This window comes from Manis javanica, chromosome 8 (assembly GCF_040802235.1).
Source record: "Manis javanica isolate MJ-LG chromosome 8, MJ_LKY, whole genome shotgun sequence".
Lineage (NCBI taxonomy): Eukaryota > Metazoa > Chordata > Mammalia > Pholidota > Manidae > Manis > Manis javanica.
In genome coordinates, this window is record NC_133163.1 from 76,525,991 (window position 1) to 76,550,815 (window position 24,825).

The 24,825-nt window shown below is 35.4% G+C and overlaps 1 protein-coding gene across 13 annotated transcripts in view; it reads left to right on the plus strand.

Moving 5' to 3' along the window:
• Positions 1-21,203, plus strand: part of HNRNPC (heterogeneous nuclear ribonucleoprotein C) — a 57,109-nt gene extending 35,906 nt beyond the window's left edge. For 7 of the 13 annotated variants that reach the window (XM_073211552.1, XM_017672868.3, XM_073211553.1 and 4 more), the window contains 7 exons: positions 3,546-3,823; positions 8,513-8,627; positions 9,223-9,270; positions 19,549-19,709; positions 20,227-20,340; positions 20,575-20,735; positions 20,835-21,203. In XM_073211552.1, coding sequence (XP_073067653.1) covers positions 3,583-3,823; positions 8,513-8,627; positions 9,223-9,270; positions 19,549-19,709; positions 20,227-20,340; positions 20,575-20,735; positions 20,835-20,918 — 924 coding nt within the window. In that variant the 5' untranslated portion in view covers positions 3,546-3,582 and the 3' untranslated portion in view covers positions 20,919-21,203. The remainder of the gene's footprint in view (positions 1-3,545; positions 3,824-8,512; positions 8,628-9,222; positions 9,271-19,548; positions 19,710-20,226; positions 20,341-20,574; positions 20,736-20,834) is intronic. The other 6 variants (XM_037017458.2, XM_017672875.3, XM_017672872.3 and 3 more) reach the window with 5 other exon arrangements.
• Positions 21,204-24,825: the final 3,622 nt, after the last annotated feature.

Sequence of the window (24,825 nt, forward strand, 5' to 3'; positions counted from 1 at the left end):
CCTCTGAGATTGGGAACAAGGCAGGGATGCCCACTCTCCCCACTGTTATTCAACATAGTACTGGAGGTCCTACCCATGCAATTAGACAAAACAAAAAAATACAAGGAATCCACATTGGTAAAGAAGTCAAACTGTCACTATTTGCAGATGACATGATATTGTACATAAAAAACCCTGAAGACTCCACTCCAAAACTGCTAGAACTAATATCAGAATTCAGCAAAGTTGCAGGATACAAAATTAACACACAGAAATCTGTGGCTTTCTTATACACTAACAATGAACCAATAGAAAGAGAAATCAGGAAAAGAATTCCATTCACAATCGCATCAAAAAGAATAAAATACCTACAAATAAACCTAACCAAGGAAGTGAAAGACCTATACCCTGAAAACTATAAGACACTCTTAAGATAAATTAAAGAGGTCATTAACAAATGGGAACTCATCCCGTGCTCCTGGCTGGGAAGAATTAATATCGTCAAAATGGCCATCCTGCCCAAAGCAATATACAAATTCGATGCAATCCCTATCAAATTACCAACAGCATTCTTCAATGAACTGGAACAAATAGTTCAAAAATTCATATGGAACTGCCAAAGACCCCGAATAGCCAAAGCAATCCTGAGAAAAAAGAATAAAGTAGGTGGGATCTAGTTCCCCAACTTCAAGCTCTACTAGAAAGCCACAGTAATCAAGACAATTTGTACTGGCACAAGAACACAGACACAGACCAGTGGAACAGAATAGAGACTCCAGACATTAACCCAAACATATATGGCCAATCAGTATACAATAATAAAGGAGCCATGGATGTACAATGGGGAAATGACAGTGTCTTCAACAGATGGTGCTGGCAAAACTGGACAGCTACATGAAAGGGAATGAAACTGGATCACTGTCTAACCCCATACACAAAAGTAAATTCCAAATTCATCAAAGACCTGAATGTAAGTCATGAAACCATAAAACTCTTAGAAAAAAACATAGGCAAAAATCTCATGGACATAAACATGAGTGACTTCTTCATGAGCATATCTCCCCGGGCACGGGTAACAAAGGCAAAAATGAACAAGTGGGACTATATCAAGCTAAAAAGCTTCTGTAGAGCAAAGGATACCATCAATAGAACAAAAAGGTATCCTACAGTATGGGAGAATATATTCATATTCATAAATGACAGATCCAATAAAGGATTTGACATCCAAAATATATAAAGAGCTCATGTACCTCAACAAACAAAAAGCAAAAAATCCAATTAAAAAATGGGCAGGGGAGCTGAATAGACAGTTCTCTAAAGAAGAAATCCAGATGGCCAGCAGGCACATGAAAAGATGCTCCACATAGCTAATCATCAGAGAAATGCAAATTAAGACCACAATGAGATATCACCTCACACCAGTAAGGATCGCTGTCATCGAAAAGACAGACAACAACAAATGTTGGCGAGGTTGTGGACAAAGGGGAACCTTCCTACACTGCTCGTGGGAATGTAAATTAGTTCAACCATTGCGGAAAGCCCAAAGAAGGTTCCTCAGAATGCTCAAAATAGAAATACCATTTGAGCCAGGAATTCCACTTCTGGGAATTTACCCTAAGAATGCAGTGCTCCAGTTTGAAAAAGACAGATATACCCCTATGTTTATCGCTGCACTATTTAAAATAGCCAAGATATGGAAGCAACCTAAACGTCCATGTAGATGACTTGATAACGAAGATGTAGTGCATATACACAATGGAATATTATGCAGCCATAAGAAAAAAACAGATCCTACCATTCGCAGCAACATGGATAGAGCTAGAGGGTATGCTCAGTGAACTAAGCCAGGCAGAGATAGACAAGTACCAAATGATTTCACTAATCTGTGGAGTGTAAGAACAAAGGAAAACTGAAGGAACAAAACAGCAGCAGAATCACAGAACCCAAGAGTAAACTAATAGTTACCAAAGGGAAAGGGACTGGAGACGATGGGTGGGAAGGGAGGGGTAAGGGTGGGGAAAAAGAGGGCATTATGATTAACATGTATAGTGCGTGGGCAGCACGGGGAGGGCTGTGCAACAGAGAAGACAAGTAGTGATTTTACAGCATCTTACCTCGCTGATGGACAGTGACTGAAGGGGGGAACCTAGTAAACATAATGTTCTTTCTGTAATTGTAGATTAATGATACCAAAATAAAAAAAAAGATAACTTGAAACCAAAATACAGACATTCTTGAATTTCAGAAAGGCTAGGAGGGAAAAGCAGTTAAAACTTAGAAATCAGTACTGCTTGTGAAATGACTAGGTGTTTTAAGGTCAGAATGGTAATGGTTGTGTATAAATGAAACACCTGTTTTTATTACATACATACATGTATATATAAGGTCCTAATATAATGCATGAGAATAGTGTGACATTCTCGAGGATTGGAAAGAGAACATAAAGACACTGATATTTTTTTATTTGAAGCTCTTCAGTACCTTTTAAAGGGATGAATGGGAAATAAATTATCTTAAGAATATTACTCTAAATTGAAGGTGCATCCATGTTAAACCCTGTTTCAGTTTGGCTGTTGGATTGGAAAGGTACAGCAGACTGATAGAAAAGCTAAAAGAATGTCAGGACATTTTCACTTAGAAAAGATCTGAGATGATAATATTAATCTCCATGTAATTGTAGTAGGGTAAAGCCTCTGTAACATACTAAAGAAGTCTAATTTTTGTTTTGAACTAGTCTGAGGAAAATCGTGTTCTCTTCTTTAGGTTTTGTGGTCCTCTTGATTTATGCAGTGTTCTACCTGCTAGTTTTATCATCATCACCATCTAGTAGTATTAAATGTCCCATGTAAATAGTCAATTTATTTTATTAAAAAAAGGTATGCATACTTAAAGTGTGTATATGGCATATTAAATATCAATTAGAGTATCTGGAAATAGGTATTTCCAGTGAATGAATTGCTTGTACTTATTGCCTATGTGTAACATGTTTAATCAATACTTGAATGGGGCTAGAATGTCAGTCGTCCACATTAATCTAGCTAAAAAATGGTTTGTGGGCAGAATTTGGAGTTTTGTATGTCTTTGGGGGAATGGGTGAGACTTACTTTGGTAAAAGCATTGTGCAAGAATGGTGGATTTAGTGATAATTGGCAAGGAATGGTAGGTTAGCCTGACTGGGAAGGTGAAAAAACGTGGAGAAATTGGTAGTAGACAGCTTAGGGGATTCAGATTTGCTTGAAGACTTAAAACAGAGAGGGAGGGAGCCACTTTGAACTAATAATGTGCAAGAATATCGTGTTGCTCATAGTCTGTGAAGAGGATTTTCCCCTTTGAAATACTACTATAGCACTGCTGGAATAGACTAGAAAAAAGGACGTTGAATTTTCATATGCATATATTCAGCAGCTCTAGTCTCTGAAAAGTAATGTGCTTGGTGCTGTGAGATCTCTGTAAATTGACTGATACTCTGAGTATCAGTGGCTCAAGATAAGAGTAGAAAAAGGTTAACCAAGGAATATTTTGGTTTTGCTATCTTTTCATCTGAATGCATTTTTTTTTCCTTCCAGTTTTTTGACTTTGTGAAGAACCTTACCATCAAAGACAATGGCCAGCAATGTTACCAACAAGACAGATCCTCGCTCTATGAACTCCCGTGTATTCATTGGGAATCTCAATACTCTTGTGGTCAAGAAGTCTGATGTGGAGGCAATCTTCTCAAAATACGGCAAAATTGTGGGTTGCTCAGTTCATAAGGGCTTTGCCTTCGTTCAGTATGTTAATGAGAGAAATGCCCGGGCTGCAGTGGCAGGAGAGGATGGCAGAATGATTGCTGGCCAGGTTTTAGGTAAGGTCTGGGTAGAATGAACATTTTCTTTGATTTTGTAATTCAGATCTGAAGAGTTTCTCTGCTCATGTTTCTCTTTTTCTCCCTTTCTCTCTAAAAGCTTAGCAGTCTGAGATGTTCTGGATGATGTTCACTCTAATAAGAGTACAATAGATTATAGGTACAGTGGGCTAAGAATTTTATTTATTATATCATTTTGTGTAGTAGACTGGATAATCCTTAGTTAGCAGTCTTGATTAAAGTAGGGAAAGTAGGAAGGGTAGTTCCTAAGGTACAGTTGCTGCCTACATGGCTGTGTACTACCACTTACAGTGGACTAGTGGAACACTGTGTGGCTTAGTCACTTATGGGCTGTGGAGTTGGATTGCTTAGCTCTGCATTGGGGCTCCACAAACCACTATGTATGTTGGGCAGCCCACGTAGCTTGGCTGAGTATTACATTTTCCCATCTTAAAATGGAGATAATAGTACTCAGAATTTACCTTTTTTCTACCTGAAGGAATAGTAGTTTGGATTGTCAAGAGCATATATAGATAAATTGAGGGGATTGAGATGATTTCTTAAAAAGCTAGTGTAAGTCCAGCATGTTATACTCAATAAATGGAACTTACTGTTAAAACAGCTGCATAAACTGGTTGTTATATTAGATATTAGTTACCCCAGTAGGGTCCTCCACTGTGGATTTAGCATGTTCAGATGTTGAGAAATGAGATCTGGGCTCTGCTTTGTTAATAGTCTTAACTACTTTGACAATCTCATTACACACTAAGACTGTCAGACTGCACATATATGTATATGTTCCTGGTGATTGTAGAATTTCATCTCCTTAAGTAGTTTTCTAATTGTTTATCAGTTTCTAGGATTTGCTGTCAGAGTCATAGTAATTTGATATAGCTTATATTTTATTTGTGAATATTAGGGAAACTGAAGTGTTCATAAGGAAGTCAATTCTTGTTTTTATGAATAAAAAAGAAAAACAGTTGTTTTGAGTACCACAGAAGGACTAGTTCCATTGTTGATAATGCATTGTGTGTACCAATCCAACAAATTATTTACTTTAGTTTATAGTACTACAGATTCATATTTAGATGATAGCAGCTCATAATTGAATGAATTTTTTAAAAAAATAATCCTGTGGTGGCTTAAATTTTTATTTTGTTTTCAACATTTTCAGGAGTTTGTATTTTGTTTTTTTTAATGCATAAATTAGTACAAAAAGTTTGCAGTCCTAAAATGCTCTTTTCCTACTTGGCTTCTCCCTTCAGATTGGAGTGGACTTTTCCCCTTAAGTATTTCCATGTTAGTGTTTCCCTATAATACAGCTCAAACTTCAGCATTGCTTAATGATTATAACATTAAAGAATGTTCACAACAAACTATGTTGTGTGGGGACTTGTATGACTATTTTGGACATTTAGTTCAGTGGCTTCTCAGTGACTGTTAATGACATGATAGCTGCTCTTGCATTCTAGAGTAAACTTTGTGTAATTTGTATTTCATCTATCAATGCTTCTCAAATGCTACTTTTAAAACCCAGTCCCAGTGAATTGGGAAGGAAAAATACTGGAAGCTAGAGAACCTTACAGTCATTGACATTTAAGACAGTAGAACAGTTGTAATTGACAGTAGTCAGATTTTCATACCCATGTTGTCCTATACCAGAGTAAACTCAATACAGAACATTGGCATCTATAAAATGGCTATAGCAAAAATGAACAGTTTTACTAGAGGTCTTAAAATGAAGTCAGGTTTTTTATTATACTTGTTAATTTTTTAACTAATGAAAATTTTCTAACATGAAAGTGGAGAGAAGAATGTGATGAACCCTATGCGTTACATACATCTCACCTAGTTTAACAGATACCAACATTTGACTAATCTTGTTTTTAATCAGTGTTTCTTCTGTTTTTCTTTTTCTTTTCTAGTTTTGTTGAATTTTTAAGACTTCAGTATGTATCTGGCAGACAAGCGCTTTTAACAAAATGCAAACCACGCTATCCTTACCAAACAAAAAAGTAGTTATTCCTTAATACCATCTAATATTCAGTATACATTTGAATTTCATTGCCACAGACTTTTTAATAACTGTTCATTCAAATTAGAACTCAATCTGTGTTCACATATTTTCTTGATTGCCTCTTAGGTATCATTAAATCTGTTGAGTTTCCCCATCCCTTTCTGTCCCATTTAAAAAATTCATGACACTTAATTTATTGAAGAAATTTTTAGTAGGTTCCACACTGCATACTGATTGATACCTTTTGTCATTTAATTTGTTCTTTTCTACCCTTACTTTGTGTAATACTGGTAGATCTAGAGCAGTATTATCCAATAGAAATAAAAGAGCCATGTATGTAATTTTAAATTTGTAAATAACCATGTTGAAGTGAAAAAAAATGGGTGAAATTAATTTGAATGATATATTTTAGTTAACCACCCAAAATACTGCCATTTCAATATGTAATTAGGTAAAAAATCCAGTGTGTATACTTCACTTAAAACACATCTGAATTCTCTCTCAATACATTTCAAGTGTTCAGTAGCCACTTGTGACTAGCAGCTTACTGTCTTGGACTGTGCAGAACTAGAATCATTTACATTCTGTTTTTTTTTTGGGTTTTTTTTGGTGAAAACACATCATGGATAGTGCTACATATTTCATATTGCATCACATCAGGTAGCCTAGCGTGGTTGTCCCGTTTTAGTGATGTTAGAAATAATTTGTGTGTTCATGATTTATGTCCTGACCCATCTGTGATAAAATTCCCAATCAGTTTTTCACTTTATGGTGATGACCCATTGATGATTACTTAGGTATTTCATGAGGGGTTGCAAAAGAGTGGGTTTTCTGATAACCTTCCGTGTTTATTAACTGAAACTTCTCTAAAATGTAGAACTTCTCATTAGTATTTGATTTTTATTAAATAACTTCACATTGGAAAGGCAGGATAAATTTTTCAGATCTTGCTGTAAATTGATATCCTAGCAACCTTTAAAATATAATCATTGTTTATGTCCATTGCACATCATTTTCAGAGCTCAGAATATTTCATCATTGGCAAGCAGATCACCTTCAAGTTGGTTCTTGTATTAATGAGACCTTACTCTTGTAATATTGCTATTGCATTGTTCCCTTACTTTCTAGCACTACAAGATACTCCCAGTGATCTAGCATTTTTTAGTTAAATCTGGAATTTGCCATTCTTCCTAAAAAGCCTTTGCTCCTTTTAATGGGAGTTACTTAGAAACCACTGTCTGTATGTCAGGAATGTTTATTATTATTATTATTGAATTTTAGTAGCTTCTGGCTACTTTCAGTGGGCAGAAGAATTACTTTTCAGGAAAACAAACAATGCACTTTGTCCCAGTTTCAAAGTAACCATACCTGTTTTTTACCAAAAAATACAATTTCAGATTTGAGGTTCTTTTTTACTAATACTCTGTTTTATTGATACTAATAAGTACTACAGTTTAGAATTATGTGAAGTAGTTCTATAAGGTTGTATGATCAACCTGATGGCTTAGTTTTATTCCTTTTTTTTTTTTACATTTTAAAATTGCTTTTTAAAAATTCTGTCTTTAGGTTTATTTGTAAAAAGCTCATGATTTCAAGTCAAAAGCAAGGTCGTTACGAAGAGATGTTAAAAATTAGAAATGAGTTTAGTGAACCAGTAACTCTGAAGATTATTCATAAAGGTAATGGTATTTAGCAAATGGACAGTACTGAAAAACTGGTCATTTGATGAACTGAGTTTTGGAGACCTGGCTCTTGGCTAGTTGGTTTTTGACAAATGGGCTCTTTTGTCAGAACAACAGGGAGAACTTGAACTCTTGTTTGCATAGGCAGTAGGTAGCAGGTAAGTACCTGGCCACTTTGAAAAAGTATTTTTAATATTGTATTGTATATGGAAACTAGGACTTCTTTTCTCCATTGCTTCTTTATTTCCCTGTTCTCAGGGTGTGTGTGTGGGTGCTCATGCATTTAAAGATTATTTGCTTGAGCAGTTCACTACATAGTACATATATACATATATATATTTTGGTATCATTAATGTACAATTACATGAGCGACATGGTTACTAGTCTCTCCCCATCATCAAGTCCCCACCACATACCCCATTATAGTCACTGTCCATCACTACATAGTATTTCCTAATAAGCATTTCTTAATGTAACTTTTACAGCTGATCCTGTTTGTAAGGGGAATAAAAATTTGCCTTTGGGGATAATTTGAGGGTATTATACTTCAACCATATTAATTCATGAATTGCCATGTATTTTACAAGGTCATTTCACTAGTTGCTACTCTATTTGTCCTAATTTTACAGTGCACACAATCATTCCTGGAAAGGCCACTTAACAGTCATTGCTACTTTTCTCCTGTGATGGTAATTGAGTGAGCAGAGTGGGTGATTTTAATGGTGAGAGTTTGGCTGAGGGTGATTGTACCAGAGACAAACTTAATGTATTATGGATAATGAACACTTTGGTACAGAACCAGAGGACAAAGGAATGGAAGATTTAAGTCCTAGCTTTGTAAAAATTCTAGATCCTTTTTTACATAATGAAAGATGAGATACATCATTAGACGGTTTGTTGTTCATATGACGGTAAACTTTAAAAAGCTGTATTTTGAGACATACTCCACAACAGAGTTGTCATTTAGATTTTTTGGTTTTGTTTTCTCAGATATTAATCTGGCTGCAGAGCCAAAAGTGAACCGAGGAAAAGCAGGTGTGAAACGATCTGCAGCGGAGATGTACGGGTCAGTACCAGAACACCCTTCTCCGTCCCCTCTACTCAGGTCCGGAACTTTATTATTTATAACTGCATTGTGTCCATCAGTGGGCATCTTCTCTATCTGTTTTCTGGATGTGGGGAGGGTTAACTGTAGTTATGTTTTATCTGTGTAAAAGTTATGCTTGTTATTCTTTTGTTAATAGACCTCCTGTTTGCCTATTTCCCAGAGAATTACTAGAATTCCCTGAGATTTTTACTATTAAAGACTAGTTTGGTATTTATAGAATAAATTGAAATCTTTTAAGAGTTGTGTAGTTTCTAAGAAACTGGGTAATAGAAAAGGAAAGGAGGGTGGCATAAAAATGTTTACTGTTGTATTTTTTTCAGTGTTGTTATTTTAGCCATTATGTGTTGAAGTTTTAGCTAACTTGAATCTAAATTTGCCATTTGGCTACTGCATGTCCAGTGGCTTAAGATGATTGGAATTTTAATGGTCTGTTGTTTGAATAATGGGGCTTATTCCATGCTTATCAGTTGGTCTGTTTGTTATGGTTGGTCTTGCATGGGTGTTCTTTTTTGTTTTGCTTTGTTTTCCCATCTGCTGTTGTGAATTTACATCAACAGCTCCAAATTAATCTTGTCTGGTATTTATTTTTCAGCTCCTCTTTTGACTTGGACTATGACTTTCAACGGGATTATTATGACAGGTATGTTAAAGGTGTTTTGTGTGTTCTAGTAAAATGCCATCTAGTGAGAAACAGTTTATTCCATTTTGTAGTAGTGTATAACAAACAAGTTACAGATACAGTCCCCCTTTCTTTCAAAACAAAATGAAAAATACCTTTCTTCAAATAGACAGAGGTAGGAGATGTAGAGTGACATTTCCATTGATTTCAAAGAATCAGTTTATATAGTCAGGACATTATGAGTACATATCCAATATTTTTGGACTTAGTTTTTCTTGAGACAAGTCAGTTTTCTTTTTGTTTTTATCTGTATGCCAACTAAAAGTAATGGCTAACTTACTTGCCTAATGATGAAGATGGGACTCAGCAGTTCTTTGTTCTCTGTTATTTCCATATTAGCTTTGCACTGTAGAGGATTATAGCAAAACAAAAAAAAATTCCATAACCTTAAAAATCTGGTAGTTTTTTGAACAAACCAACCAAGACAAAATAGGATATAGTAAGCATATTATAATGAATTAACAGCAAACATTGTTTTAGGACTTAAAGTGAGAAAATTTATAGGTAGAGGATCATAGTGGGTATAGTAAAGGTAAGGGAGTTGGGATGGTAATTATGATTTTCTTGTGTCTTCAGAACAGCATTAATTAGTATTTATTGGAGAGTTATGAGAGATAAAACTAGAAGATAACAGGGATAGTTTATGGATGGCTTTGAATGATGGATTTAGACCTGATGATGTAAGAATTTCTTTCGGGGAATGATAAGACAAAAAATTCTAGTACTGCATTGGCATTCTGATAGCATTGGTCTTGAACGTTAAGGAAACAGGTTTGTTTGGCTTGCTGCTTTTTAAATTATGCAGAATATGGAGCATACTCATACAAGAATTTCAAATAGCCCAGTCTCTGCTCTTTGAATAAAACTAAAAGCTTTCTTCATTTGGGCATGTTTCATGAAAGAGAAACATTTGACCTGAGTTGATAATAGCTCCTGGTAAAAAGAATCACAGCAGCTGGTAAAAGTATGAGCAAAGACCTGAATGTGCACACTTTATGTGAGAAATAGTGCTAAATAAGACTAAGGGTAGATAAAAAGGCCAAAAGAGTAAGGCTGGAAAAATAGTTTGGATCTACATTGTAAAGGTCTTTAAATGCCATATTAAAGTTGTGTAATTTGAGTCTCTTTCATGCATCATTAAAATAGTCATTTCATTTGTCCTTGGTGATTTCTTCAGATTTTTATGTTTATTTGTGTTTGAACACATACTCTGAAAACTAACGATTTTTGTGCTTTGGAAATAACTAAAATTTAAAAACAGGAGGAGACCTTAGAGTTGAGAGAACAGATATGGGAGTCTCCTGGTACTGAAAACTTGGTTGTTCGTTGAATGGCTTAAAGGCACTGCAACCTAGTGAGTTTGAAGCAGCTGCCTGTTACTGTTTCTGCACATAGGAATATCTTAGCCACATTGTCAAAATTCCATGCCCAGCTACACCTGTTGGGGTTCTTAATATAAATGATCTAAGTAGATCTTTTAATGTTGTTTTTTTAAAGCCGCCCACGGAATTGTAATGTCAAGGCAGGGTTGAGAATCATTGGTAACAAAGATTGAAGAAGTAGTTTTATTTCTGATTGTAATTCTGTTTCTTTTTGTGGCTCCTTTTAAAGAAATTCTATTTTTAAAAATAATTTTTGAGTTATCATTGGACTATAGCATAAGAAACTCCTTTTAAGTTGAGTGAATAGAAAATTTTCAGTGTACAGTTCTCCCTTCTTCATGAGAATAGTCCTCTAAAGTTTAACATTTAGTTGTCTTGGTGAGGCAGCAAAGCATCCCAGTATAAGTTGGTTTGGAATAAATTGTTCTTACTGAGGAATTTTGGAAAGGTTAATAGAAAAAGTTATACAGACAGCAGATGATTTGGATGTTTGCAGAAATATCTTCAAATTTCTTAGCATTGCTGTTTTGGTTTTAAAAATGGATGGCAGCACCACTGTTGGCCTCACTCTTCAGTTTTGCAAGAGGCAAGAAAATACCTTTAGTTACTCTGTATAGCTTGATGTTACAGAGTGTCAAAGGTAACGTCTTTTCCCTCCATCTAATTCTCAGCCATTAGAAAAAGACTGATGAGCAACCAGCTGTCTCAAGTACTTTACTGAAGTAGTACTGAGATGGGAAAATGAACAGTTTAGTCAAGAACGGGAAAACTGCTCAGGAAAATGATACTCAGTGTTTTCTCTTAGAAGTCACTTGGAAGATACTTTACTTACAAGGTTAATATTTTCATTTTTCTAGTTAATAACATTGTGATCCTAAGTCAACTATTCTAATATTTACTAAACAAAATAGAAAGTTGGCTCTGAGGTGCTGAAGGCTCCAGGTCTGCCTATGTAAATGCAGGTTAAATCAGTAACTAGTTAGTCATTTTAGTCCTTTAGTCCATATCCTTAAGAACATGAAATTCACATAAATGCTTCAAGACATAAATATGGCATTTTAAAAAAAGTTATGATTTTTAATTAAAATATAGTTAACATACAATATTAGTTTCAGGCATACAACATAGTGATTTGACATTCGTATACATTATGAAGGGATCGCCGCAAAGTCGGTATGCTCGCCCTGCAAAGAAACTACAGTGTATTATTTATATCTGTTCCCTATGCTGAACCTTTTCACCCCTGTGACTTACTTTATAATTAGAAGTTTGTACTGCTTAGTCCCTTTCACTTATTTTGCCCATTTACTCTCAGCAGCCACCACCTTGTTGCACCAATTCTTCAGATCATTTTTTATTATAAGCTTTCTAGGGATTTTGAGTTCTACTGCCTATTGTTTTGGTAGGGACGCAATAGGTAATGAAGCAGAGAAAATGAAGAATTCAAAGACTTGTCAATTACTGAAGTTAGGGCCAAAATCATATGTAGTCTGTGTTCGTATCCCTAAAATGAAAATAATAATGCCTACTTAACAAAGTTGCTATTAAGATTAAAGGAAACATGAAAGAACCAATTACATTGTAAATGACTCCCCAAAATGTTAGCAAGAACTCTGTCTTTTTACAGCATGAGGGTTTTTATTATCAAAATCCTCCAGATATCTTACATGCTGAAGTTTACTGAAAATTACACTTCTGAAATAGTATTTTATTAATTCTATTAAACCTGACATACATTGTTTTGTTGACACTAATTAAATATCAAATGAACTAAAAATCTCCAGCGTAACTAGGGTTCTTTATGTGTGACAACACTGTTACAAACTAATGCATAATGAAGTGAAGAATGGTTGGCATGCTTGTTTTCTAGGCATCCTTTTTAATAGTTATTTGAACCTTTTTTTTTTACTCTGTTTAATGAAACATTTCAATTCAAATGTAAAAAGAATAGTATAATCAGTAAAAGATGAAGACTTTTTATAAACATTACCACAATACCGTTTACACTTAAAATAATAAAATTCCTTAATCTCAGTAGTTTCTCATCTACTAAGACTTGATTTTGCAAGTTGTATTTTGTGTTTAGCATGTTTCTCTGCCAGCTGTGTTTGCTGCGAATTGGACAGATTTGGAGGCTTAATCAGATTTAAAAAGGCTTCTGTTTTCTTCCCCTCCTCTCCCCCCAACTTTTTTTCTTTCCTTTGGCATCAGGGTGTGGGAGGAGAGAACAGAATACTTCAGAAAGGTATTACGAACTTTAATCATTACCCTGACTTTGACAGAAACTTTAAAGAATGTAGGCATTGGGTGTTTTGTAGGGAGAAGCTTATATTTAAAGGTGGAGGATAATCATTTTTTTAAATAATTGGAAGTTTGTACTTAACTTATTTTGCAGTAAAGATTGTGAATACTTTAAAGCTGGAGGATAATCAAAGGTTAAAACTTGTACCCGAGTCACGTATATTTTAATATGCTGTCTTCTCAGGAGACAATAGAGGATTGGGTACCATAGCCTCAGTGCTGCTGCCTGCACTGCAGTTACGTTACTCGTTTTCATTTTGGGTGTGGGGAAAAGTTAAGAACTGTTAATTGAAATCATTAAAAGATTGCCTTCATTTGGAAGAATTTTTACAAGTTTCTGCTATTGCCGACTGGCAGAATTTTAGATTCTGAGTATTTAGAAAGGACTGCCAAGAATAGTATTCCTCCAAAGTTAACTGAATGTATTTGCTAATATTTTAACATTATCTGTTTCAGTGGTCAGATGATACATTGTAACGAAAAATCCAATTGATTGTTACCAAGTTCTCCATAAATTAACCTTTTCTAAATTCCAAAAAGTAGGCATTTTTGTTTTTAAGGCCATTCCCAGTGTTAGTGGGTGTTGGAAGTTCTTAGATGAATTGAACATAAATTGCCAGTATGTAACTACTTAGGTTTATTAATATCTTAGTATTCAAATATACTGTTAGGTCTGTTTCAGGTATTCTATAAACTCTGTCATACATAGTTGATAATTAACCCAAAGATTCATTGACCAAAACACATTTTCCTGGTTAGGATTACAAGCCCAAAAGTAGTTTTTTTTGTTTTAGCATGAGTATTCATGGGAGTCTATAAAACTAGGAGAGTTGTTTAAGGCACCCTTGCATGCAAAAAGTACTTGTTGATGTTGAAACTGATCATTTATAAGCTTCTGACAAAGATCCAGTTCCAGTTTTGTCCTGTTGAGAATCTTGTTGGCTTCTAAGAAAATTGTTGGAGTGGTTCTTGCTGGAGGACTTGTTGTGTGAGCAGTCATTTATTGTATTTTATTTTTTATTTTTCAATTCCTTTGCAGTGGTTTCTTTTTAAAACTCTTAAAATTTCTCTAATTTATTTAAAATCTCCACATTGATTTTCATTCATTTTACTTTTGAAATTATGGATCATTAGAATGCAATACTTGCTGTTATGCCAAAAGTGTCAAAAAATAAATAGCACATTGTTGGAGGTTCACAGGCATTGAGGCTAGTTTTTGAGAAATCTTACCTTTCAGGCAAGGAGATTGGAATATCCTAAAAATAGATCTGAACGTTCTGAGGTACACTGACATACAATGCAAATGAGTTTGTCATAGCTAGCCTGGAATTACTACAATCAGGTTTATAATGATTCATTCTTATAATCAGATCTAATGATCCAGAGACCAGTTCAGTGGTCTTTGACGTCTTTATAGTAAGCACTTACTCCAAATTGTATGTGATAACACGAGTAATAATGTCAGCAGAAAGTCCTTCTGTTAGAGATTTTCCAGAATGGTGTTACTACTCTATATCTGAACACATTAAATAAACATGCCAGCACACCAAGAAGTCAAACTCAGATCAAATCTGACTTAGGTATGACAACAACCAATGAAGCAAGCAGCAGTTTATGCAGTGGAGAGAATGCTGTGAAGTTAATGGGGGCTGCTATATTTCCTGAATTGTACAGGACTGTCTCATAGAAAGATGAATTGTATTGTCCTTTGAGGAGCTGTGGGCTCCCCTATTAAGATTTAAAGACTCGGGTATTTTCATAAAGGGCTGTATTTTAACTTGACTTTGATATTAATTAGGAGGTTTTTAGGCAGATGGGGTGAGGGTACAACTATAGGGATAGAAAGTTTTGAATATCCCTGGTATATTTGGGGTAGCAGCTGGCTGTAATTGAAAGGAATGATGAAACTTCCACAACTCCTTAATATGTCATATAGGCAGATATCATAGAAATAGTTCCTTGGCTAGAAAAGAGAAACTGGAGGGAAAAAAGATGTGTTAAGTAGTTACCATTATAAATGTTGAAAGGACAAGAGACAGAAGTTTCTGAGGTAGACTGGTCTTGGTGTGTTTCATTGACTTAAGAGAGTAGGTGCTTTGTAGGGAGAGAATAGTCATGTATAGCTGAGATTTTATCTTCTATGATTAGGATCACTACATGAAATGTTACACAAAGGGAGATCGGAGGTTTGGAGTTCAGATGTTGGGAAGCAAGCAGTTTTGTTGTTGATACTACCGTACAGATCTTTTTCCAGGAAGGTATTCTCCTGCTAGTGGAGAAGATAGTAGTTGAGGTAAAGTAGTGTGATGGGGGAGTCAACGTTGAAAGGCAAGTCAGGTGAATGAGGCTAACCATCATATTCCTTAAACTAATATTTAAGCCCTTATTTTATTCTACACACATAAAGTTATAGGTGCATTTTCTTAAAAACTAGTAATGTTGAGGATTCATGTGCCTACCGGCCATTTGTTAATCTTCAGAGAAACATATTCAGATCCTTTTTCCATTTTTATGTTGGGTTTTTGTGTTGTAAGGCTTCATGTATTCTGGATATGTTTCTGGATACAATACCTGATAATTGACATTTTTGAGGTCTATAACTGCTTTCAGTTTTAGTTTCACCATCACCGTTCTGCTTTGTGATCGTAGATGTGTAACTATCAGTTTGTACTAAGGACATTTAGTTTGTTTGTAAGTATTATAGTGTTGTTTTAGACTGGAAAAATTACGGAATTCTGGGCTCTTTGGAAATTATATATAGACCATAGACATATGTCTGTGGAAACAACAAACTAGAGTGATGCTATTCAGTAGAGCTTTCTGTGATGCAGATACTCTGTATCCGCACTATTAGGCAGTAGATAACAGCCACATGTGACTATTCAGCATTTGTTTAAGAGATTGTAATGTATATATAGAGTCCTGGTAGCTACAGAGTTTGAGGCAATTACCAGTCATCAATTAGGAGTTTTTTAACTAAATGGATGGAAAAATCTGTTCTTTGATTCTTAAAACTCCATACATAACGTTTGCAGTTGTGTTATATTGTTTTCTGTGGTTTCCTATAGATATATCCAACAGACCGCATTTTACTGATACTCATTGGGATCTTAGTTACCTTCCTTTTGTTAAATCATTCCTTTTGAATCTCATCATGGATTTATACATGTTTCTTTTGTACCTAAATATAAAGCATGTTTATCAGAAATAAGTAGTATTCTAGATTTGGTCCTGATCAGCTCAGATAGAATGGAATATTCTTCTTGTTTTTAAATTAGTGATTTTTTATTTTTTTGTGAATATGTATATTCACACAATTTTAGCAAATCAGGGATTCTCAGATATTCGGAAGCCCAAACACAGTAACCTATAAAATCAGTCCCTTTTCCAGGAAAACCAAAATCAAGCAGGAAGAAGCTATCTTGAAGTTTTTTCTTTGTAGGTAAAAAATAATGAAGCAGAAGAAAGAAATACCTTCTAAGTCTTGAATGAGATTGTAATGGGATTGCATAAACCAAATTTGATAAATTAATATTGTACTGGGAGGAAAATAATCTTAATTAGATTGCTCTCACCTATAAAATTAATGCTGTGACTTATTTTTTTAAACCCGATTTTTGTGGGTTAGAATACCTGATAACTAGTTGGTTTCCAGAATTAACCTCTTAGGTATTTGATAATTCATATGCCTAAAATTATTCATCTAAATTCTTAAGACAGGCAACAGGTATGTTACATTAAATGTATTCAGGAGAATATAGATTTTTACTAATTCTAGTTGTTTCAACTTTGATAGTAATTGAAATGTATTAGTATTATTTAGATTTTGAGACCCCTTACTATAGTCATTTAAGAAGCTTGTTTTTTAAAACCTGTATTTTTAATAAATTCCTTGTAATGCTTGTGTTTTAGCTTAGAGATGAGGATAGAGGTTGTCTTACCTGTTTAGATAATTGTGTGTCCAGAAATTAACTTCTTTACGGTGGTATTTTAATTCCTTTTATTCTGACTATATTTTATACCGACACTTAGTGTCTAGATTCTGATTTTTAGGGTCTAATCATAATTCTCTTGGGGCTTAGTGCTTGTTACTTTGGTAACAGTGAAACTTTGATGAAGATTTTAATGATTTGGACATTATCCATAGGGGATCAGCAGTTGCCTCATGTGATTTGCCATATAGCTTTCTTGTGGGGAAAATGGTCCTTTAATTTGTAGCTGGTTCTTGAAGATGTCATACTGAATGAGATTCCTATAACTTAGCCCTTGGACAATAAAGGTCATTATGGTAGGATGATTTTTTTCTGTTTGTGTTTTCTCTTCGTCGGGTTTTCACAGTCACGCATTTTGACATTTTACAAGGAAAGGTCTGCTTAAATTTCTTTAGGGGAATCTTTGTATTTTGAGAGTCCTTTGTTGCTTGAACCAGCAGTAAGTTCTTTGGCATAAAAGGCCATTGGTATTACCAGTTGATCTTCTCAAATACAATTTTCTTCTAAAAACTAGTGTATTCTATTTTGTGTTCATGAGCCATTTGCATGAATTTAAAACGAACTGCATTTCTTGCCTCATTTTTGTTATGCCTGTTTACATGGGTCAGATGAAATAGTATGGTTCAAAAGGAAAGTCCAGTGATTTGAATTGTAGGGAATCTGGAATGGCTAGATCATTGGTTTGGAAACTGGTGCCAGTGAGAGTGAGTGGTTTGAGAGGTAGGATAGATTTCTGAACCCAGCAGGGCTGGGGCATGAGCTGTTTTTTATGCCCAAAGATAGAGATAATTCACTTTTTGTTTACCTCCGGAGTTTTAAAAGTAACATCTTGCACAAAGGAGAGACTAAGATTTATGTAAAAGGAAAATAGTAGTATTAACCAAAAGCCCCTAAGTATATTTTTTATATGTGTTAATTTCCATAAATGGATTAAAAACGACAAGTTAACAGGCTAGTTAATACTTGTCTACTGAGAAGAAACCTCTGTAGAAGCACTGAGGCCATCCTGCTTTCTAAATCATAAATTTTCCTGTTTCTGAGGCTCAGACTTTAAGTGTTCCTTATTGGAACTTAAAACAGGCAGTATGAGTGCTTTAGTAACTTTTACTACAGCACTGATTCTTTGGCACTTGGCAAATCAGTAAGTACTGTGCTTCAAGGGGGAAAGTTTTAGGTCAGTGACTAAAAATTGCTTAGGTGAAAATTAGTCATCCTCTCACTTGTTTGGTAGTGTAAGTATGGTATGTTCTGATTTAGGAAAATGTACCTATGACAGCCACTCCTAGGAAAAGAAGGTATTTCCTTGTTAAAATAAGATGAAAACATTTTAGATTTAAGTTGGGTTGAACAGAAGAGAGAGTTATCTTTGAGAGCCTGTAAAGTCAGTGTATTCACTACCATAGGGTTGGAGAATGTTACAAATTCAGAGCAAAATAGCCACTAATAAGGTACATGAGAGACTCATCACTTCGTATATGAGTTACAACATTTCAAAGCTGTTTAATATATCACATTTTGTTCTTTAATACCTTTGAAGTTAGGCATGCAGCCATTGGTGGGATTTTTTTTGTAGAATAATAACTGAGCCTTTGAGTTAAGTTAGTTATTAAAAAGGTGCAGAATTAATAGAATAAGATTTTTTTTTCTTCCACTGATGTGTCTTAACCTTCTTAGGCTGCCACAGGCTCTTAGAAAAGTACCAACATGGAGTATAAAGACTTTTTAGAACTGATGTCCATGTAAGAAGTTTTCTGTTGTATTTTGAATTTTCTATTTACAAATGGAAGAGTCAGTAGTACCAAGCCATCACTTTGGTTTGTCTTTAGCAATCACTAGGATACTTGTCTAATGAAGCGAGTGATTTTTGAAAGCTAAATGTGTGCTGGGCAGTAGATATAGGCACTGTGGACAGTGACCAAGATAGTATTCTCTCTGCCCTATTAGAACTTTTGAGTGGAGTTTATGCTTAAATGTTTGAATTGATGGTGGTATTTCTTATCCAGCCAACATGTATGAAATGGCTGTTTGTTTTTGAGAGGCCAAAAATAGTTGATATTGATAATTTTATATGGTTCAACCTAATATCACTAACTAGTAATGATGATTGGTATGCTTCTATGGGTGAAAAGATCAGGGATTTAGCTAACAATAAAACCCCTCTGTTTGTAGACTTAGTTAATCGTAGTCCGTTTTGTGAGTACTCTTGGCTTATATGAATTGTTTTATTGTAACACATTATGAAGAGTGGAGCAACATAAAGGCCACTCATTGTAAAAGGTGTAATACTTTATTAATATTGCTGTGGCACAGAGAACCCTTTTATGTCCATTCACTTAAGGCCAACCACATCATTGGATATGTGCATTTTCTTGAAGGAAAGTAGCTGTGATATTAAAAGTAGCAAGGAATGAAGGTTTTTATGACCTTTTGAATGGAATTAATTTAGCAAAAAGAAATGAGAGACATTGGACATTCATTTATTATTTGATAAAGTCACTATTGTTTGGATTTTGTTGACTTAATTTTAGTTGTGAAGGAATTCTGTTTTCCTTTTTATCAAATAGGATGTACAGTTACCCAGCTCGAGTTCCTCCTCCTCCTCCTATTGCCCGGGCTGTAGTGCCCTCCAAACGCCAGCGTGTATCAGGAAATACCTCACGAAGGGGCAAAAGTGGCTTCAATTCTAAGAGTGGACAGCGAGGATCCTCTTCTAAGTCTGGGAAATGTATGTATTAGTTTTGCAGCTTTGTGATTTTGGTATTTCTTACATGTTGGAATAGGGAAATTAATGAAGTTAGTAATATTATATCTTTGTACAAGTGGCTTTCCATGATTTTAATTATAAAAAAAGGAGAAGATGGTGATTAAGGGGGCCAGATCTGCCTTCTTATCCCCAAGACCCTGGTAATTTGAAAAAAGTCACTAGACTTTAGGGAGTTTGGGGCACCTGTTAAATTTGTGAAACATCAGTCAATAAAACAGTACGAAAATGCTTTAAAAAGAATTGAAGTCTTTAGCAGACCTACAAAAGTCTGAACACAACTGCTAAGGGAAGGAGACACATTAGATCCAGTTTTAGTTTTAGATCCAACTAAAAATTGAGAGTCTCCATTACTGGGACAATCTGGTCCTGGCTCCATTTTTCACCAAGGGTCTCCTGGTGACAACTAGTGTTAGTGTTTGGTAACTGGTAGCTTCTGCTAAAGTTGATTCTAATCTGGGTTTTTTTGTTTGTATTAAAGTGAAAGGAGATGACCTGCAGACGATTAAGAAGGAATTGACCCAGATAAAACAAAAAGTGGATTCTCTACTGGAAAGCCTGGAAAAAATTGAAAAGGAACAGAGCAAACAAGGAGGTAAATGGTTCTGCTGCTTGTTGGTTGTAAAGTTGGGTTAGTACCAAAGACATAAGACAGTTGAAAGTACATGTCGGAATAGGGGGATATAAAGCAATTGAATATAAAATTTGGGAAGGGCATTTGTGTGGGAGGATTTAGACTTGTGCTGCAGTTCTGTGATCATTAGTGGGGATTATCTACCTTCTGTGGACATTACTTGCCCCTAGACAGACTTGTCCTTCTCATCCCCAGTAGAGATGAAGAATGATAAGTCAGAAGAGGAGCAGAGCAGCAGCTCCCTGAAGAAAGATGAGACTAATGTGAAGATGGAGTCTGAGGGGGGTGCAGATGACTCTGCTGAGGAGGGGGACCTACTGGATGATGATGATAATGAAGATCGGGGGGATGACCAGGTGAAAACCACGGGAAAGGAAAGAAAGAGGTGGTGGAGGGGGGAGCAGGGACACATGGAGTGCCTCTAACTCCATCCTATTTGTGTCTGTTTCTCACAGCTGGAGTTGATCAAGGATGATGAAAAAGAGGCTGAGGAAGGAGAGGATGACAGAGACAGCGCCAATTGCGAGGATGACTCTTAAGCACATAGTGGGGTTTAGAAATCTTGTCCCATTATTTCTTTACCTAGGCGCTTGTCTTAGATCAAAAATTTCACCAGTCCTCTCCTCTAGTATCTTCAGCACATGCTCACTGTTCTCCCCATCCTTATCCTTCCCATGTTCATTAATTCATATTGCCCTGCGCCTAGTCCCATTTTCACTTCCTTTGACGCTCCTAGTAGTTATGTTAAGTCTTACCCTGTAATTTTTGCTTTTAATTTTGATACCTCTTTATGACTTAACAATAAAAAGGATGTGTGGTTTTTATCAACTGTCTCTAAAATAATCTCTTGTTGTGCAGGGAGTGCAGTTCTTTACATTCACACATGAGCTCAGTAACTGCTTCCCTAACTTGCAAGGCAATCTCATTAGTTGACTAGCACCTGAGAGCAGCTTTGAGTTAGAGTGTGTGTGCTAAGCCCTGGGAAGAGTGCTATGTGGGGCTGGTCAACACAAATGTAACAATGTATTTTTGTGAATGGGAGTTGGCATGTCAGATGCATCCTCTAGAAAAATAGTGTTAATAGTCTTAAGATTTGTTTTCTAAAGTTGATACTGTGGGTTATTTTTGTGAACAGCCTGATGTTTGGGACCTTTTTTTCTCAAAATAAACAAGTCCTTATTAAACCAGGAATTTGGAAAAAAACAACCCTGGTTTTTAATTTTTATTTTTGTATTCTATAATTACTTCAAATTCTTTCTTTCACAGCGGACTCTACAAGAACCCTAGAATGTACTAGATGTATTTTTGAGTCACAGTCATTATGCACACAAACATACACAACTCGGATTCTATGTCATTGGTTGGGTGTTGGCATTAAGGATACAAGTAGCTTTGATATGGAGTGAGGATTCTTTTGCTGAATGGCTTTTAAATCTTAATGAGAAAGTTTGGTGACTATGTTAAACCTCTTGATCAGTGCTTTTGGTCTACTTAGCACCCTTTTTTGAGATTTTTTGGTGTGTGCTAAATTGTTTCATCCTTAAGTAGAAAAGGCTCACGTGTCAAAATTTTAGGAAAATTGAAACAACTGGGCAATGAAACGTCTGTTCCATTTTTGTCCTTGTCTGTGACTCAGTTACCTTCTGGATTCTGAGTTGTACGTATGCCTCAGTGTTACTGAAGATGGGAAAGCTCTTTTCCTGGTCCTCTATAGTCCATGCCCTCCCAGGTACCTGAGAACAAAGGTTATACATTAATTTTGCTTTGAATTAGTTCAGTCCATATGAACTAATTTTTGCCCTTTTCCCCTCAACTTGACTAATTGCATTGATTTTTAGTCATGGTACAGGTTAGCAACCAAACTTACAAGGATGGATTTATTAAACATCTTTCAGATTATGATGCTTACAATAGTCCCAAAAGGTCCAGTTCATGTTTTATATTTTAGATTTTCCAGCAGAGCAGAATGAAAGCATGACTAGTTTGGATTATCATTGACTTAACCCTTGTGTTCCCCAGAAAGTTGCTGTTGTTTCATAGCTGAGCAACTTTATATATCACCTCTGGGCAGAAGTCATGTCCTCTTTATAAGGATCTCATAAATCATTTTTTATAATGGGTGACAAAGCAGAATAGAAGGGGCTGAGCTATGGACTATGGACTACTGTTGGATCCCAGATCCACAGTACAAAAGTACCTTTTGTGTGTTAATTTCATCTATACTACTTACCCACGTAGTTTTTCTGATCTTAGGTGATCTTGCTTTAGCACATTAACTTACAACAAGAAAATAAACTATGCTTAGAGGAAAGGATCAAAGTTCTAAGATGCTGATAAAACTTGTTTTAAGATTATAGTAGCCATCCATATTAGAAATACTAGACCAGTTAGTCTAGGCATGATATGTCTTCTTTTTAATTCCCTATAAAACCAGTATTGAAACTGGAATGCCCTTTTTAAATAGCTAGAGAAATTATCATACAGTCATAGGAAATATACATACAGACATGTACATAGGATTACTGAAAAAATACCAAAGGTATTGGTCTGTTTTGATGAGGAAAAGTCATTTCACACTAGGTCTCAGGCTACTGTGAATTAAAACTCAAGTTAACTAAGAGAACAGCACTAACTTTGTATAATCATAGGTGTACTCTTTTAATACTTTTAAAATTCAGGCTCCTAGGCCAAAACTACAGCAAAGTAAATGAAACATGATTAAATAGCATAAGTTGGTGTCTTTTGAGATCTGATCAAATCCAGATATTACGGACTTTGAAAAAGAGACTAGTGTTCTTAAAGACCATTGACCAGATGGTAGTTACATTACTTAACACTGGGCCCCAGGAAATGAAGATGAGTAGGTTCAATAGAAATTACAGAGGCAGTGCAGCTTAAGGTGGAAGCCTTGACATTTTTGGTCAGCTAATTGTGTAGAGGAATTCTGGGTAACTTGACAGTCTCAAAAAGCCTTAATGCTATTCAGGGTAAATAAGATGTAAAAATACAACCATGCATTTGTTGGGAATAAAATTCAAAATGGATTTTTTTCTCAATATGCCATGAAATCTGAGAAAATAGCCTGGAAGCTTTTAAGAATGCAGTTTCCAGCCAAGGTTGGAAAGTAAGAAAAATTAGGTGATGAAAAATCTCTGAAACATTGGGAAACTTGGGAGCTTGCTAGCTAGGGTACTGTGTAGTTTGATGCTGTCTCACCAGTGAAAGCTAACTTAAAGCTATTGGGCTGGAATGGATGACAAATTTGGAATGCCTAAAAGAGGGTTCCTCTAGATTTTGGTTCAGATGTTACCCCAACATCTGAAACCTGAAGGGATTATAAGGTTAGTACCACTCTGTTTAAAAGCTTGGTTTACAGAGGGAACCTTGGAACAGGAAGAAATGTAAACAGGAACAAGATTACAGTAAATTGGGAATAAACCTGAAGTCAAATGAGGATTGAAAATGTCATGGAAGAAATGAAACAAAAATAAGCATTCCAGCCATATAGTAACCATAAAATGTCAGTAAAGGAATCTACTGAACAACTTAGTAGCAATATGTTATTCAAGGAGTAAGTAGCTTGGGGAAGCAAATCTCAGAGGTATGATAGAGTAAGAACAGGTGACAGTGTACTTCACAAGTGCTTATATTTTTAGGTAGATCTAGATGAATTGGGGTGCATTGTGTAAGTAGCTGGGGAATCAGGAAGTATCTGTACATTGAATGAGATCAGTTGAAAGATGTGCTTTGCTCTGAGAACATGTGCCTGGCCTGTCACAGCATTGTCTGACCACTGGTGGACTAATCTGATTTTCAGAAGAGAACCAGGAACTATCATTTATTGTGGCCTAGGAGAATGAAGGCTTAGGCACATAAACTTTACTGTAGACAGTTGACTTTTTTGAGAAAAATTCAGCTGCACCAATCCAGTTAAAATTTCTGGACCCTAGTTAAAGTCAACCTTGACCAAGAAACTGCATTTCAGTTGAATTTAGAGGTATCAAAGAAAAAGTACTCTGATAATGCAAGGAAAACAGCTAATAGTAAACATTATGACAAATGAGAGTAGCCAGTAAATGAGTTACATATTACAATGCAGAGTATGGGTTACTAAGTAACTTTGAAGAACCGCACTTGCTTCATCAGTGCTGTACCTCACAGAGAACAAGTATTTTTTATATTATGGCATTAACTAATAAGGAGAAATATTAGTGTTTGAAAAGACTTTGGGATAAAGTAATTTGGCCAGCTAAACTGCATAGCAAAAAAGCATACGGATGTATATTTGGGATAACAATTGCAAGTGTTTGGAGAGACTACATTAGGGGTATTGGAAAATTCTAAGCGAGTTTTTGTTAATCAGGTTTATAATAAAGTAAATCAAGGAAAAGGCCTCAAAACTATGTGGTTGCATTAGTAACTTCCAAGTTAAAAATTTAAGACTTC